This window comes from Nyctereutes procyonoides, unplaced genomic scaffold (assembly GCF_905146905.1).
Source record: "Nyctereutes procyonoides isolate TBG_1078 unplaced genomic scaffold, NYPRO_anot_genome, whole genome shotgun sequence".
Classification (NCBI taxonomy): domain Eukaryota; kingdom Metazoa; phylum Chordata; class Mammalia; order Carnivora; family Canidae; genus Nyctereutes; species Nyctereutes procyonoides.
Window position 1 is genome coordinate 54,238,387 of NW_026575051.1, and position 18,227 is coordinate 54,256,613.

At 34.9% G+C, this 18,227-nt stretch overlaps 1 protein-coding gene across 2 annotated transcripts in view; it reads left to right on the top strand.

The window, feature by feature from the left end:
- The window catches only part of MANEA (mannosidase endo-alpha), a 59,196-nt gene that overhangs the window by 28,146 nt on the left and 12,823 nt on the right, over positions 1–18,227 (top strand). For both annotated transcript variants that reach the window (XM_055330448.1, XM_055330449.1), the window contains exon 3: positions 4,127–4,236. In XM_055330448.1, coding sequence (XP_055186423.1) covers positions 4,127–4,236 — 110 coding nt within the window. The remainder of the gene's footprint in view (positions 1–4,126; positions 4,237–18,227) is intronic.

An 18,227-nucleotide genomic window follows, 5' to 3' on the forward strand; every position in this document is an offset into this window, starting at 1 on the left:
CAGGTGAATGTGGGGACAGAGCACATAGTACTAGCAAGATAGGTAGAGAGTGTTAGTACTGGCTCCTGCAAGTGTCCGACTACCTAGGATGAGAGAGGGCAAGAGAAATGACACCTTACCAATACTTTTGTTTCTAAAGAAGTCTTCTGATGATTCCCCCCTCCCTCTCCCCCCCCCCCCCGCATATGTTCTAAGATTACTGAATAAAACTCCTTCATGTATACCCCAGGCACTTTTCAGACTGCTGTTGTGCTGTGTCTCTGGTTGAGTTAATAATTATGTTGGATTTTTAAAGGCAGGACTCTGTTCCCTATTGTTATCTGACCCTGTTGAAGTTAATCCCAGCTGATTTTTAAAGTATGCGAAGTTAAGTCTTGCTGATATAAAGCTCCTAAAGTTAAGTCCCATTGGTTTTCAAAGCTTGATGTTATGGGAACTCATCTTCCCAGTGCATTCCCCAGTGTCCTGCGTGCTGGTGTAGGGTTTAATCCTCTTCCTTTTCTTTAGTTATGGTATAAGTCCTGTTTGTGGTTAATCTCACCTGGCGTTTTGATTCCTAATTGTGCCTCCACCTCTTCTATCCTTTTTGATGTGACTACCTGTCTGTGATCTAACTGTGGAAAGTCTTCTCTGCCAGTCTTCAGATTATTTTCAGAGCTAGTTACTTATATGTGGCTATAATCTTAGAGGTGTGTCCATGGGAGGAGGTGAGTTTGGGATCATCCTACGTATCTTTCCTGAATTTCTATTTGATTCTTAGTTTTCATCTCAGCTGATCTGCATATGATGGCTCTCTTTCCCATTAGACCTTTTAATGTTTTAATCATAATAATTTTATACTCATTGTTTAATTATTTCTGTTTCATATCTTAATCTAGTTCTTTTGACTGCTTTGGCTCTTGACAATTATTTTTTTCTTGCTTTTTTATATGCCTTGTGCTTTTTGTTGAACATAGGTTATCTTATATAGTGACAATAGTATTCATGTCTAGAACTGGGCTTGCCTTTCTTCTAAATCTTTAGTTTGGAATAACGTTTGATATGTTAGAAAGAAACAGTAAATTATATGAGAAGCTATTATAAACTTTGCGGAGTTAAATGCATCCTACTTTATTTGTCATTGTCTTTTTATTTCCTTGTAATTATGTGGGGATCTTATTCTATTAATTCATTCTCTGTACTTTTTAAAACATACTTTTAGAGAATGAACTGAACTTATATCCATTTTACAAATGGAAATTTAAGTAAAATAAGAAATACCTATCAAATAATGGAATGGGAACTTGATTCTCTAGGTCTGATTTCATGTCTTGTGTTCTTAACTATTATCTGTCTAGATTCATTATTTGACTACATTGGAAGAAAACATAATTGGTTTTCATTTATATTGAAGGCCCTGTGATATGTGCTATGGAGGAACAACATAATCAATAGGACATCTGTATTTAATAAAATGCTAGGGGTACCTGGGTGGCTCAGTTGGTTAAGTGTCTGACTTTTGGTTTCAGTTCTGGTTGTGATCTCAAAGGTCATGAGATCAAGCCCCACATCAGGCTCTGAGCTCAGTAAGGAGTCTGCCTGAAAATTATCTCCCTCTGCCCCACCCCCTGCTTGGCACACACTCTCTGTCTCTCAAATAGATAAATCTTAAAAAAATAAAAAATAAAAAATAAACTGCTAATATTCTAAGAATAGACCTCAAAGAATATCTCTTTTCACCAAACAGTTGAAATAGTAGAAATACACAGTAATCATATTTGTAAATGATACTGAGTTTATGTGTTTAGAGAAAGTTTTCTGGTTGCTGTGATGACTCGTTACCTCTGTAAGTGGTCCAACCCTCCTCATGAGGAGGACCATCATCATTGGCTTATTTCACAGGCCATTACTTACTCAGAACTCATGAGTCATATAGTCCAAGAGACACTATACAAAGATAAATTAGACTGTGGAACACAGTATGGGGATAGAATTAGACATGTGGAAAGGATAATTTGATACAATAAAAATCTGAAAGAAAATGAGGAACAAAGAACATTCTTCTCAAGCCTTAGTATATAACTTCAACGAGGAAAATGAGGAAGAAAAATCAGTAGAGAAGAATTAATGGTTAGAGTATTAGGAGAATCAATAATCTAGCAATGCTGTCCAATAGAACTTTCTTGATAATGAAAATGTTCTATCTGTGCTGTTCAATACAGTATAAAATACTCGTCACTTGAAAGCTAGAGAATTTCCCAAGTGTTTTCAACCTGGGACTTAATCAACAGTTTTGGGGATTGGTTTACTTCTGCCAACTCTTTTGGGCAGACTGATTTGCTTGCTCATTTACTTCTCTTCTTCATGATTTTGCCTCAATTTGGACAGGTAATTCCTTACTCTCCAGCATTTTGACTTTAAGTTTTCTGTAATCCATATTTTATTTAATAAGTTTTTTCATTGGAAATGTTCTGTGTAGCCTAATCTATTACTAGAAACAGGAAGCTTTTGTATTTCATGGAAGAATACTATGCCTACAATTTTCCTAGGCTTCACGGCATTTTCTTTCTTTTGTATATTCTTCCTTTACTATTTTGTCTCAACTTTGTTTTCTTCATTTATTTCTTGCAGGATTTTTTCATAAGTTCCATGTTGAGAATATTTTGATTGTGACTTTTCATTGATAGTGTTCTTTTTATAAGCTAGGCTAGTAGGCAGCTTAGATGTTTGATCCATTGTTTCCAGACACTTTCTTACCAGCATTTTTCTCTATATGGTGGACTCCCTTCGTGGCTAGCCATAAGCTTCCCTAAAGCATCTGATGTATTATAGATTTTTTTTCTACTTCTTGTGTTCTTATTGCTATTTTTATTTTCAGAGTGGATAGATGATACAGACATCTCTTTCTGTAAACTTTGATGACAGTTCTGTTTTATTTCTCTAGATGGGGCTGCTCTGTACATTGCTGGTTCTACTATAAAGTTTAAGGCTTATAATTTAGTTCTCTGCCAGTTTCTAACCTTGCACTTCTGTATTTCCACATGCTTCTCTTTTGGTACCATTGTATTTATCTCCTTTTGGTACCATTGTATTTATCTCCATGCCTTGAAGAGTATTTTGATTGATTTAGAAATAAGTAGCATTTTATTAATGGCCTCTCATTTCTTTATATATTAGTGAGGCTTTGAATTAGTTGATTTCCAATATTCCTTCAAAGTTAGTGTTGTTGTTTTTTTGCAGGCTTATGTTTCTAAAACTTATTTTGTAATATATCATTTCAAAAGTAAGTATGTAATACAAGGAGAAACTAATTTTTTCCTTGAATTTTCATAATTGCGCCAAATGGTAAGTATCCATAGTATCTTTCAGTATGTAAGTGGATAAACTGTGGTACATTTGTGCAATAAGATATTATGCAGCAGTAAAAAGAATGCTCTATAAATTCATAAAAAGACATAAATGAACCTTAATTAAGATGGCTGACTGAGTTACTGTGTGATTCCACCTATGTAACCTTGTGGAAAAGACAAAGCAATAGAGATACTGAAAAGATCAGTTATTATCCAGGGAATTGAGAGGGAGAGGAAGGAGGGATGAATAGATGGATGCCAAAGGATTCTGAGGTTGGTAAAACTATTCTGCATAATACTGTAATGGTGGGCACATATGCTTTTGTCAGAAGCCATACAACTGTGCATCATACAGAGTGAACCCTAAATTGTGGACTTTGCTTAATAATGTATCAATATTGGTTCAAGTGTGGCAAATATACTACATTACTGCAAGATATTAATAACAGGAACACTGTATGTCAGTTGGAGACATACAGTCTCCTCCTACAGGGGTGTAGGAGGAGAATATATGGAAACTACTTTCTGTGTAATTTTTCTGTAAACCTAAACTTATTCTGGAAAGTAAAACCTATTAACTAAAATATATTCATATCTGATAAAAAATTCACAAATATGACTATATATAGTAAATAACCATACATAGTATCTAAGTAAGAAAACAACTCATATGATAATGTATTTCTTTTCTATTATTAACAATTTGATCTTTATTCTACCTTTTTCAAAACGTTTTTAGAATACCTCTAGTTACTCCTGTTCCTATATTTATTTTTCTTTTTGGCCTTTTCTATTAGGTGTACTAGCCCTATCTTGGTACCCACCTGGTACAAATGATGAGAATGGAGAAAATACTGATGACTTGGTACCAACTATTTTGGATAAAGCTCATAAATATAATCTGAAGGTATTTAATTTTATATTTTTATTGAGATATCATTGGCATATGACATATTTAGTTTCCGGTGTTCAACATAATGATTTGATAGGTTTATTTTGTGAAAGGATCATCACAAAAACCTAGTTGACATTCATCATCACATTTTTACAAATTAGTTTTTCTTGTGATACAAATTTTTAAGATCTATTCTTATTGGCTTTTAAATGTATGATACCATGTTAATTATAGTCACCATGCTATACATTATATACCTAGGTATATTTTTATTTTATGACTGGAAATCTGTACCTTTTAACCATCTTCACTCATTTCACCCTCTACCCCCTCTCACCTCAGAACATCTGTTCTCTGTATCTATGAGGTTGTTGTTGTTTTGTTTTGTTTTGTTTTTAATTCTACATTTAAGTGAGATCATACGATATCTGTCTTTATCTGACAGACTTATTTGTAGCATAATGAACTCAAGGTCCATCTACGTTGTAGCAAATGACAAGATTTCCTTCTTTTTGTAGTAAAATAACATTCACCTTGTCTATATAAATTTTCTTCATTAATGGACATTTAGGTTATTTTCATTTCTTGGTTGTTGTAAATATAGGCACACCTTGTTTGTGATGCTTAGCTTTTTATGCTTTGCAGATACTATATTTTTTTTTAAATTGACATTTTGTGGCAAGGCTGCATATAGCATATATATATGTATATATATCAGCACTATATTCCAACAATATTTGCTTCATGTTTTGCATCACATTTTGGTAATTCTCACAGTATTCCAAACTTTTTCATTATATTGGTTAAGGTGATTTGCGATGAGTGATTATGACTTGTTGAAAGATCAAATGATGGCTAGTGCTTTTTAGCATTAAAATATTTTTTAATTAAGACACATACATTGTTTTTTTAGACCTAATACCATTGTAAACTTAGACTACAGTGTAGTGTAAGCATAACTTTTTTATGCACTGGGAAGCCAAAAAAATTCATTTGGCTCACTTTTTTTTTTTTGCCATATTCATTTTATTATGATGGTCTGGAACCAAACCCGTAATGTCTCTGAAGCATGGTTGTAAGGATACAGTAAGCATAGGTATTTTTTCAAGCTTGTTTTTGTTTCCCTTGGATAAATACCAGAAAGGGGATTACTGGATCATATGGTAGTTTTATTTTTAATGTTTTAAAAAACTTCCATAAAGTTTTCTATAGTGGCCTCATCATTTATATTCCCACCAATAGTGCACAAGTGTCCCCTTGTCTCTACATCCTCTCCAACACTTATTATTTCTTAAAGTTTTATTTATTTTAGGGAGGAAGGGACTTGCACATGAGCAGGGCAAGGGGCAGAGGGAAAGAAAGAGAATCTCAAGCAAATTCCACACTGAGTGCGGAGCCTGACACGGGGCTTGATCCCACAACTCTGAGATCGTGACCTCAGCTGAAACCAAGTGTTGGATGCTCAACTGACTGAGCCATCCAGGTGCCCAACACTTGTCATTTCTTATATTTTTGATAATAGCCATACTAACAGGTGTGTCTCATTGTGGTTTGATTTGCATTTCCCTGATAATAAGTGATGATAAGCTCTTTTTTATGTACCTGTTAACCATCTGGATATATTCTTAGGAAAGATAGTCTAAACTACTGCCCCTTTTTAAATTGGATTGTACTTCTTTTTTTTTTTTTAAAGGATTTTATTTATTTGAACAGGGGGAGGTAGAGAGAGGGAGAAACAGACTCCCCACTGAGCAGAAAGCCCCATGTGGGACTTGATCCCATTACTCTGAGATCATGACTTGAGCCAAAGGGAGACACTTAACTGACTGAGCCAACCAGGTGACCCTGGGTTGTACTTTTTAAATTGATTTTGGTATTAAACCCTTATTAAATATGTACTATGTAAATATTTTCTCCCATTTGCTATTTGCCTTTCACTTTGCTGTGCAGAAGCTTTTTAGTTTGATGTAATCCCACTTGTTGATTTTTGCTTTTGTCTTTACTTTATGGTGTCAGATCCAAAAAACCATCACTACGACCTGTGTGAAGTAGTTTACCACCCGTGTTGTCTTCCAGAAGTTTTATACTTTCTAGACTTATGTTTTAGATTTTAATCCATTTTTAAAAAGATTTTACTTATCGAGAGCATGAGCAGAGTGAGGTGCAGAGAGAGAGAGAGAGAGACAGGGAGAAGCAGACTCCCTGCTGAGCAGAAAACCTGATGAGGGGCTCCATCCCAGGACCCTTAGATCATGACCTGAGCTGAAGGCAGATGCTTAACCAACTGAGCTACCCAGGTGTCCCAATTTTAATCCATTTTGAGTTACTTTTGTATATGGTATAATTTAGTGATTCAGTTTTTCTTCTTTTGCTTGTAGCTGTAGTTTTCCCAACACAATTTATTTGCAGAGACTGGCCTTTTCCTATTGTGTGTTCTTGGCTCCATTGTTGAAGATTAATTAACCATATCTGCATGTGGTTCTTGGGGGAGAGGGAGGCTTTCTATTCTGTCTATTCCATTGATCTGTGTCTAGTTTTTTGTTTGTTTTGTTTTTGCCAGTATCCTACTGTTTGGATTACTATAGTTTTGTAATACAATTTGAAATCAAAGACATTGAGTTAAGTGTCTAACCTTGGCTCAGGTCATGATCTCAGGGTTATCCTGAGATTGAGCGCTCTCTTGGGCTTTGTGGTCAGCAGGGGTCTGCTTTTCCTTCTCCCTCTCACTTTGCCCCTCCCCTGCTCTTGCTTCCTCCCACATGCTCTCACTCATAAATCTTTTAAAAATTTTTTTAATGTTTATTACGAAGGGAAAACTTCTTTTTCCAAATAACTGCATGTACTATAAAATGACATATTAGGAGTATGGCATTAGTACTAGTATGCAGAAAGATCAATGAACCGTAATAGTACAGAAACAAACCACTTTATATGAGATTATAGTATATAATTCAAGAATCACTTAGAATGAAATATAAAAGGAATGTCTATTAATAATCTTATTTTCATGATACTGGTTTTGTTTTTTTGCATTATCTGTTCTCCTGTTTTAGGCAACAATTTTCATGTCTGATAATTCTTAGATTGCTCATTTTTCTTCAAGTTTATTCCTGTTTTTTAAGGTAGTGTGTTAGCAAATCTTAATGAAAATGTGACTCAGTGTCTTTTCACTACAGACTATTTACTCTGAATTCTCAGGTTGTTACTACTCTTAAAAATCACGAGGGTTTTTATTTTGTCTGAAATGCCTTGCAGTTTATATATCGTAATGGAAGACAGGCTTGTTTGTCCAGTCAAGGTAAATTAACTGAGTTCTTTGAGAGATGATACAGATCACTGTTGAAATATTTGTTTCCAAATAAAAATATGAAAAATTACTTTTAATTCTTCTTTTGCAGCATAAGGATTCAGTAATTTATTGGGGAGTAGAACTGGAACTCTGGGGAAACAGGATCAGCTAAATAGGCAGGTTCTCCCCGCCCCACATTCCTGTCCATAAAACCTTATTTTTCTACTTTATAATCCTAAAGCTCTTAAGGCTGCATCTCCTAAATTAGCTGACTGGAAAGAGCTGTCATTTGCCATATCCCCCAGTACCATTCAGTAAGCTCTCATTGGCACTTGAAATCTGCAAATACACAGACCTTGCAAATTCTGGCACCAGGTCTGAAACTGGATAAATAATATGATTTATCTTCCACAAAACAGGTCCAGAGGCCACTCTTCTGTCCATGTAATTATAGGTACTTTAATCCTGGGAGATAAGAGGGAAAAGGCCTTCACAACTCAAGAAAGCTGGCTTTTTAGTATGTACTTTCAGGAATTTAAAGGTAAAATGAGGGTGTTCTGATGCCTGAGGATAGGTTTGGTTTTCTCCTGTTTAGAAGAATGTGGCAAAGATGTCTAATTGTCAACATACTTGGTCTCTCTGTACTTTAGCTTTTATATCTAAAGGTCAGAAACACTTGGAACCAGACAGGCTAATTTACAAAATGTTTAGGATAATTTCTTGGCCTTGTGTCTGCCGAGAGACTATGCAGTGCTTACAAAAATAGACCAGGAAGAGACTAGAGTTATCTCAGTTACTTCATCTTCCTTGCTTATCTTCTTCATTTGTAGAATGACAGGATGAAACCATAAGATGATTTTATTTATTGGATTTTTGTGTGATTTCTGTAGTGTTGAACAGATTTTTTTTATAATTAGATAAAGTGTAATATATCCTGTTTTTATAAAGAATGGAAACTTTGCCTGCTAATACAAAGAAAAGTTAATGCTTAAATAATGACAGTAACTTACTAAAATTAAAGTTCTAAGGCAATGATAGAAGAGATGAATAATGTTGTGAGTTCTGTGCTAATAGACTGGGGCCTACGATGTGCATAACTTCCCACATCTGAAACTTTAAAATAAGTGGGTTTATTAGTAACAACTCTTTTTACCTTGCTAATTTTTTTAGCACAAGGAAATAATCTCCCCTTTCCTACAATTTGATTAGTACAGAGTTGCTTAGCCCCTTCCTGCCAAAAAAAGCAGCCTGGGAGCTTTAAAATTTATCAATTTTATTTTTAAAATATTCGAATAGTTTTTATTAAATGTTCTAATAGTTTTAATGTATTCGTTCTGTTCAATCTTGATTGATAAAATTAATCATTCTTTGGGTTTGTTATACTCTTTCTACTTTTTGAGCTGAAAACGTTTTTCCTTTTATCCTCATTCTGTTTTTGGTTTAGGAATAGAGAGTTTGTTAAAGAATGAGTTTGTCTCACAGTAAAGCTTTTGTCACACCTCATTAGTTCTGATTACATAATGGTTTAACTAGTATTAGTCACTAAGTAATTTGTAATTGCAGCTTTTATTTACTACCTACATCCAAGAGTAATTTTAGGTGAGTGCTTTAAGTCAAATGAGCAAGAATAACAAAAATGTTTGACACTTTAGTTACTTGTTTTGCTTTATCTTTAGCAAACATGGACTAATTAATTTCTTAGGGGTGCAGAGTCAATGAATAAAAGTAAAATATAAATTAGAAGTTTTCAAAGAGATTTAGATATCTTCTCTTTGATATATTTGTTAGCATATTCATTGGAACAAGGGCTGCTGTTGTACTTTTAACAGTCTCTGAGTAGGCGGTTTTGTAGAAATCATATAATAAAAATCAGAGCTGGATCTTTTCCACTCTATCTTTGCCATCCTTCTGTATCTTTAAGAACACAGCAGTGAGGGGCTCTCCTGGACGGCTCAGTTCCTTGTGCATCAGACTCTTGATTTTGGTTCTGGTCTTGATCTCACAGTCTTGAGATGGAGCCCCCTATGGGGCTCCCTGCTCAGTGGGGAGTCTTCTGCTCTCCTTGTCCATCTGCCCCACCTCCCATTCGTACTTTTCTCCAAATTAAATTAAAAGGAAAAAAAAAAGAGTTCAACAGTGAAACAGTGTTTGAGACATATTTTTGATGGGTTGTGCCATTGTTTAGTAGATTTTCCTTTCCTCCTTTCCCTCCATGGAAAAGAATGAGTGTACCTCCTGACCCATTGATGTGGGGCTTGGCCTCATGGCTTACTTTAGCTAATGAGATGTGAAAGAATATGTACATGTCTGAGCATAAACATATATGCTTCCATGGTTGTATTCTTTTCCATGAGAACAGCATGCTCCAGGTGCTCTTTCTTCCTAGGACCCAGAAGGATAGGCACATGAAGCAGATCTGAACCTGATCCACAGCCTGGAGCAGAGCCAACATAGCCAGTCCATATAACTATGTGCAACAAATGTTTGTCTCTGAAAGCCACTGAGATTGTGAGTGGTTAATTATACAACATCATCACATCACAATCTGAATTAACCCATCCATCTAGGTAAAAGAAAATCAGCAGATTCAATGAAAGAACCAACTTAGCCACCGATGGTCTTGCATTTTTAGTATTTAAAATAGCAAGTGTTGTTCTATGTTATATATAAATCCCATTTCTCATACTGTTGATTTATCAGCATCCAGTATTTATTTGGCCTATGGCTCTCAAGTCATCATTCTATCTGTTTCTCAGGCTCACACAGATTTTTGGCTATGTTAAAAGTTCTGTATAGTATGTGGTTCCCTTTAAGATTATTTTTTAGCTCCATTTGGAAGCTAAAATAATTCTTATTTTAATAGGGTGAATTTGTGGTGAAAACTTGGTAAATCTTACATAAATGGGGTATTTAATGGCAGACCTGCACTTCAATTTGTTACCAATTTTGCATGGAAGTTACTCACTCATGTGTGCATTCATGCAGGGCCTGCTACCTGGCAGGTACTGTTCCAGATGCTGGCACTATTACAAATAATATAACCTCTGTACCTTAAGGAACTTTGCAGTTTGGTGGAGGTCAGGGACAAACACAAGTAACTGCAAGAAAAAGACGAAGTATTAAAGCACCATATGGGTGTAGGAAGACCTCATTTGTATTCTAGAGGGAGATGAAGGGTATAAAGGAGTAAAGGTAGGGAATGGAGGAATTGGAGGAAGAGGCATGATCTGACTTTTAGCTCCTTTTGGGGGGCTATAACTGGCATATAACATGAAAATTTGAGGTTTACAACACACTGATAAAATTTACACTACCACAGTATGATTGCCACTGTGGCACTTGCTAATACCTCTATCATGTCACATAATTATCTTCTCCAGTGGTGGGAACAATTAAGATCTAGTCTTTTAGTAAGTTTAATGTTTATAATATAGTTTTATTGTGTATAACCACTGTACTACAGTTTATTAGATCTCCATGATTTTTATCTACTAGTTGCAAGTATATACCCTTAAACAAAATCACTCCAATTCCTTCAGGCCCCAGGCCCTAGCAACCACCATTCTACTGTGTTTTTTGCATTCATTTTCTTTTAGATTCCACATATAAGAGATATCCTACATTGTCTGTCTCTGTCTGACCTATCTCACTTAGATTAATGACCTACGATCAACCCATGTTGCCACACAAAACAGGATTTATTTTTTTCTCATGACTGAATAGCATTCCATTGTGTATGTATACCACATTTTCCTTATCCACTCATCCATTGGACACTTAATATTGTTTCCATAATATTGCCTATTGTAAATAATACTGGAAGGAATGGAAGGGTGCAGGTATCTTTTGGGGATAGTGATTTCATTTCCTTTGAATAAATAAAGTGAAATTTCTATATTATGATAGTGCTGTCTTTAATTTTTTGAGGAAACTCCATATCCCACCAACAGTACACAAGGGTTTCCTTTTCTCCACATCCTCATCAACATTTCTTTTTGATGATAGCACTTCACATCTGTTTATTATGAGTATCTTATTTTGATTTTTCTGATGATTAGTGATATTGAGCACCTCTTCATGTACCTGTTGGCCATTTGGATATTGTGTCTGTGTATTTAGACACAATGTCTCAGCTGTTCCTCTGCCCATTTTTTAATCAGATTTTTTTAACTGAATTGTAGGAGTTCTTTATAAATTTTAGATATTAACTCCTATCTGCTACATAGTTTGCAAATATTTTTTTTACCACTCCATAGTTCTCTTTTCATTTTATTGTTTCTTTTACAGTGTAGGAGATTTTAAGCTTGATATAGTCCCACTTACTGCTTTTTGTGGAGTTTTCTTGTGTTTTTGTTTTGTTTTGTACTTTTGGTGTCACACAAAATATCATGTCAAGACTGATGTCAGAGAGGCTCTTACCTGTGTTTTTTTCCTAGGAGTTTTACAGTTTCAGGTCTTATATTTAAGTCTTTAAGTCCCCCTTGAGGCAATTCTTGTGAGTTGTATAAGATAGGGCTCCTTTTTTTTTTTTTTTTTCCTACATGTGGTTATACAGTTTTCCCAGCATCATTTCTTGAAGAGATTATCCTTTCCTCACTGGATATTCCTGATCCCTTTACCAAGTACTTGTTGACCTTATATGCAGGGATTTAATTCTGGGCTCTTTATTTTGTTCTGTGGGTCCATATGTCTGTCTATCCTATGCCAGTGCCAAGCTATTGTAATTGCCATAGCGTCATAAGATAGTTTGAAATTAGGAAGTGTGATAGCTCTAATTTTGTTTTTTTTCTTCATGATTGTTTTATCTATTTGGAGTCTTCTGTGGTTCCAGACAAGTTCAAGATAGTTTTTTCTATTTCTGTGAAAAATTACATTGGATTGGGATAGGGATTTCACTGAATCTATAGATTGCTGTGGGTAGCATGAATATTTTAACAATATTATCTCTTGCAACTGTGAACACAAGATATCTGTCCATTTGTTTATGTTGTCTTCAATTTCTTTTAGCAAAGTCATATACAGATCTTTTACTTCTCAGCTTATTCCTCTGTATTTATTACTGTTTTTGATGCTTTTGTGAATGAGATAGATTTTGTTTTCCTTTTCAGATGTATGTTAGTATATAGAATACACCTGATTTCCATGTATTGGTTTTAATTTGTGCAACTTTACTGAATTCACTGATTAGATCCAATACTTTGAGTCTTTAGGGTTTTCAGTATAAAAGGTCCTATCATCTGCAAATAATGACTTATTCCTCTCTTATTTGGATACTTTGTCTTGCCTGATTACTCTACGTAGGACTTATACCAATTATATTGAATAAGAGTGGTAAGGTGAGCATACTTGTCTTATTCCTGATCTTAGAGGAAAAATTTTCAACTTTTCCCTGACTATAATGTTAGTTGTGGGTTTGTTGTATTTTAACTTTATTATCATTAGTTATGTTCTTTCTATAGCATATGTGTTGAGGGTTTTATCATGAAAGGATGTATTTTTTCAAATGTCTTTCCTGTGTCCGTTGAGTTGATCCTATGTTTTTTTATCTTTCATTCTATTAATGTGATATATCTCATTGATTTAAGTATGAGCAATTTTTGATTCCCAGGGATAAATCCCATTTAGTCATGGTGTATAATTCCTTTAATGAGTTCCTGAATTCAGTTTGTTAATATTGAAAATATTTGCCTCTCTTTTCATAGAGTCTATAGTTTTCCATCCGTGTAGCATCATTATCTGGCTTTGGCATCAGGGTAATGATGGCCTCATAAAATGGCTTCATTAATTCTTCTTTAAATATTTGGTAGAATTGCCCAGTTAGGTAAGACATCTGGTCATGGTTTTCCATTGTCAGGAAGTTTTTGATAGTGATTCAGTTGCCTTACTTGCTACTGTTCAGACTTCCTATTTCTGTATTTCTAGGAAATTATCCATTTCTTCCAGGTTATCTAATTTGTTGGCATATAATTATTCATGGTAGTCTTTTATGATCCTATTTATTTTGGTAGTGTCTGTTGTAATTTCTTTTTATTTGAGTCTTCAGTCTCATATTCTCAGTCTTCCTTTAAGAGTTGTAAATTTTGAGATCCCTGGGTGGCGCAGCGGTTTGGCGCCTGCCTTTGGCCCAGGGCGCGATCCTGGAGACCCGGGATCGAATCCCACGTCGGGCTCTCAGTGCATGGAGCCTGCTTCTCCCTCTGCCTGTGTCTCTGCCGCTTTCTCTCTCTCTCTCTCTCTCTCTCTCTCTCTCTCTCTCTGTGACTATCATAAATTAATTAATTAATTAATTAAAAAAGAGTTGTAAATTTTGCTAATCTTTCCAAAAAAAGCTCTTAGTTTCACTAGTCTTTTATATTGCTTTTCTGGTTTCCATTTACTTTTACAATGATCTTTATTCCTTCCTTCCTTCTTCTAACTCTGGGCTTAATTTGTTCTTTTTTTAGTTCCTTGAGGTGTAAAGTTAGGCTGTTTTTTTCAGGTCTTTCTCATTTCTTAATATGTGCTTTCATCACTATAAACTTCGGTCTCAAATTAGTTTTGCAGCATCCCATTGGTTTGGTATGTTGTGTTTCCATTTTCATTTATTTTGAGATACTCTTTGTTTCTTTTCTTTTAATTGGGTACAACTGACATGTAAAATTATATTAGTTTCAGGTTTAAAATGTAAATATTTTATATTTATATATATTGTGGAATAATCACCACAATAAAGCTAGTGAACATCAGCCACGTGTAATTATAAAGTTTTCTCATGATAAAAACTTTTAAGATTTGCTCTCTTAGCAACTTTCAAATGTGCAGTTTGAAACTATTAGGAACTATAGTCACCATGCTGCATATTACATCCCCATGACTAACATTTTTTATAACTGGGAATTTGTACATTTTGAATACTTTTGCTCACATGTCTCAACCTCCCACCCCCTGCCTTTGTAGCTATTAGCTTGATTTGTTTGTTCCACATTTAAGTGAGATCATATAGCATTTCTCTTTTACTATCTGACATATTTCACATAGCATAAATTCCTCAAGGCTTATCCACGTTCTCACAAATGGCAAGATTTTATTCTTCATTCTTTATTATAGCTGAATAATATTCCGTGTGTGTGTGTGTGTGTGTGTGTGTGTGTCTGTGTGTGTGTGAGAGAAAGAGAGAGAGAATATATGCATACATACTGCTACATCTTTACCCATTCATCCTTCACCAGACATGTAGGTTCTCTTGTCTTGGCTATTGTAATTAATAGAGTTTAGTAATATTTTTTGATAAGTTTTACATCTATGTTTATCATGAATATTGGCTTATAATTTTCTTTTCTTGTGGCATCCTTGTCTGGTTTAAGTATCAGGGTAATGCTAGCTTTATAAAAACAGTTTAGAAGAGTTTGCTCTTTTCTCCTTTTCTGTTTTTTGGAAGAGTGTGGATTGTTATTACTTCTTTGAATATTTGATAGAATTCACAAATGAAGCATTCTGCCCTGGACTTTTGCTTATTGGAAGTTTTTGGTTACTGACGCAATCTCCTTACCAGTAATTGGTTTGTTCAGATTTTCTTTTTCTTCCTGATGCAGACTCAGAAGGTAGCATGTTTCTAGCAACTTACCTATTTCTTCAAGGTTGTTCAGTTTATCAGCATATAATTGTTCATTGTAGTCTTTATGATCCTTTCTATTTCTGTGGTTAATTTGTAACATACCTTTCATTTCTGATTTTTTTTTTTGAGCTTTCTTGGTGAGTCTAGTTACAGGTTTGTCCATTTCATTTGTATTTTCAAAGAAACAGCTCTTCGTTTCTTTTCCATTGTCATTTAGTCTCTGTTTCCTATAAAGAACTCCAAACTTTTTAATTAATATGTATATTTATATATATAGCTTCAGATTTGTTATCTCCTTCCTTCTACTAACTTTGGGCTCTATCTTTTTTTTTCCTGTTCCTTGACCCATAAAGTTAGTTGTTTACTTGAGATTTTTTCTTATTTCTGGAGGTAGGCATTTATTGCTAAGAATTCCCCCTCTTAAGTTTTTGTATTTTTTTAGGTCTATTTTCATTGTCTCAAGGAATTTTTAAATTTCCTTTAATTTCTTCTTTGATATATTGGTTGTTCAGTATCATATTATTTAATCTCCACTTGTTTATGAATTTCCCAGTTTTCTTATAATTGTTTTCTGGTTTCATCAGACATCTTTTCTGACCATGTAGTATATGGTTTCAATCTTATTAAATTAAATTTGGAGTTTATTTGTTTTGTGTGTGTGTGTGTGTGTGTGTGTGTGTGTTATGAGAGAGAGAGAGACAGAGAGACAGAGAGACAGAGAGGCAGAGATGGGGCAGACTCCCTGTGAGGAGTCTTGTGGGACTTGATCCTAGGACCCTGAGATCATGACCTGACCCAAAGGCAGACAACACTCAACCACTAAGCCAACCAGGTGCCCTCTTATTAAATTTGTTAAGACTTGTTTTATAGCCTAACATCTAATCTATCCTGGAGAATGACTATGCACTTTAAGAAGGTGCAGTCTGTTGCTTTGAATGAAATTTTCTGTAAATATCTGTTAAGTTCATCTGTTCTGACATGTTAAGGCCTATAATTCCTTTTACTAATTGATTTTCCATTGATGTAAGTGGGTATTAAAGTTCCTTACTGTTATTGAATTGCTTTTTCTCCCTTCAGATGTTTTAACATTTGCTTTATATATTTAGGTGCTCCTGTGGCTGAATGCATAAATATCTACAAATGCTTTTCTTCTAATTGAATTGATCCTTTTATCATTATGTAATCCCCTTTTTAATCTCTTATGATAGTCTTTGTTTTAAAAACCCTTATTTTGTGGATATACATATAGCGAATCCAGATTTCCTTTTGGTTTCCATTTGCACGGAATATCTTTTCCCATCCCTTCACTTTCAGACTGCATATTCTTATATCTGAGTACTCTTATAGGTACCACATAGAATCTTATTTTTTTTTTATTTTTAACCCATTTGCCCTATCTTTTGATCAGAGAATTTAGTCCGTTTACATTTAAAGTAATTTGATAGTTATGTACTTCTTGCTGTTTTGTTAGTGGTTTTCTTTCCATTCCTCTGTTTCTTTTGTCTTCTTTTACTTCCTTTTGTGGTTTGATGGCTTGCTAGTGGTGTTTCTAGATTCTTTTCTCATTATTTCGTATATGCTTATATACTATAGGTTTTTGCTTTGTGTTTACCATGAGGCTCACATATAACAATTTATAACAATCTGTTTTAAGCTGATTTTGAATGCATTCTAAAGCTCTGCAGTTTTACTCTCTTCACATCCTGTTTTACGTTTTTGATATCACATTTTATATTTTTTTATTGTAGTTATTTTTACTCTTTATTTTTTAACTTTCATGCTAGCTTTATGATTAATTCACTACCCTCAATATATATTTATTTTTACCAGTGAAATTTATACTTTCACAAGTTGTGACTATTTAGCACACTTTTTTTCCTTCTTAAAACAGTCCCTTTAACATTTCTTGTAAGGCAGGTTTTTGGTGATAAACTCCTTTGGCTTTTGCTTGTCTGGAAAGCTCTTTATCTCTCCAGTTCTGAATGATAACTTTGCTAGGTGGAGTGTTCTTGGTTGTGACACTTTCTTCTGGCCTGCTTCCTTGTATGGTAACAACTATTTTTTCTCTTAGTCTTCTTAAGATTTTCTCCTTGTTCCTAACTTTTGACGTTTTAATTACATTTGAAAGCATTTGGTAATGTCTAACTGTGCATCTTTCTGGGTTCATCTTTCTAGGAATTCTCTGAGCTTCCTGGATCTGGAGGTGTTTTCCTTCCTCAGAGAAATTTCCAGTCATTATTTCTTCAGATAAGTTTTCTGCCCCTTTCTCTCTGTTTTCCTTCTGGGAGTCCTATCATGCAAATGTTAGTTTGCTTGATTTTATCCTGTAAGTCCCTTAATCGAGCTTCACTGTTTTTCCATTCTATCTATCTATCTATCTATCTATCTATCTATCTATCTATCTATCGCTACTCTGATTGAGGAGTTTCTTTGCCCTGTGTTTGAGCCTTTCCTCTGTTTCGTTGCTACTCTGATTGAGGAGTTTCTTTGCCCTGTGTTTGAGCCTTTCCTCTGTTTCATGGTATTGAACCCCTCTTGTATTCTTTCCAGTTCAGCTATTTTATTCTTTAGCACTGACTTCTGCTTGGTACTTTCTTATATTCCCTATCCCTTTGTCAAAGTTCTCACTTTTTAACATTCAACCCTGCCCTAGCTTCTGGTTGTCTCTCAATTCTTTGTGTTTGTCCAAGCATCTTCTTATTTCTAGTAGATCCTTGTAGTTGTGGTGTTCCAGTACCAGTTAGCAACCCAAAGTGGGGGAGGGCCTCAGTCAGCATCTAGATTCAGGCTGATTAGAAGCCAGACCCTTAGGCAGTAGCTTTTAAACAATGCAAATATATATAGTCCAGTGGGACCACAAACATAAGACCCACTGGCCTTCAGAGCCAGGTGATCTAGAGGCATTGTCAGAGTGGTAGTTGTGGTAATTAGGGCTCTAAGCAAATTTATAAGCTCCTTTCTTGAAGATTCCATAAGCTATAATGAGGCAGAAGGAGAGCACAAAGATAGCATTCCCTGGCCTACATTCCCTGAGAGCACTTCTGTAAGCTCTAGCTGGGTGCCAAACCTGAGGCCTGTCCCTAGGGCTGAAGCTCCAGGACAGGCAAGTCACCATTTTTA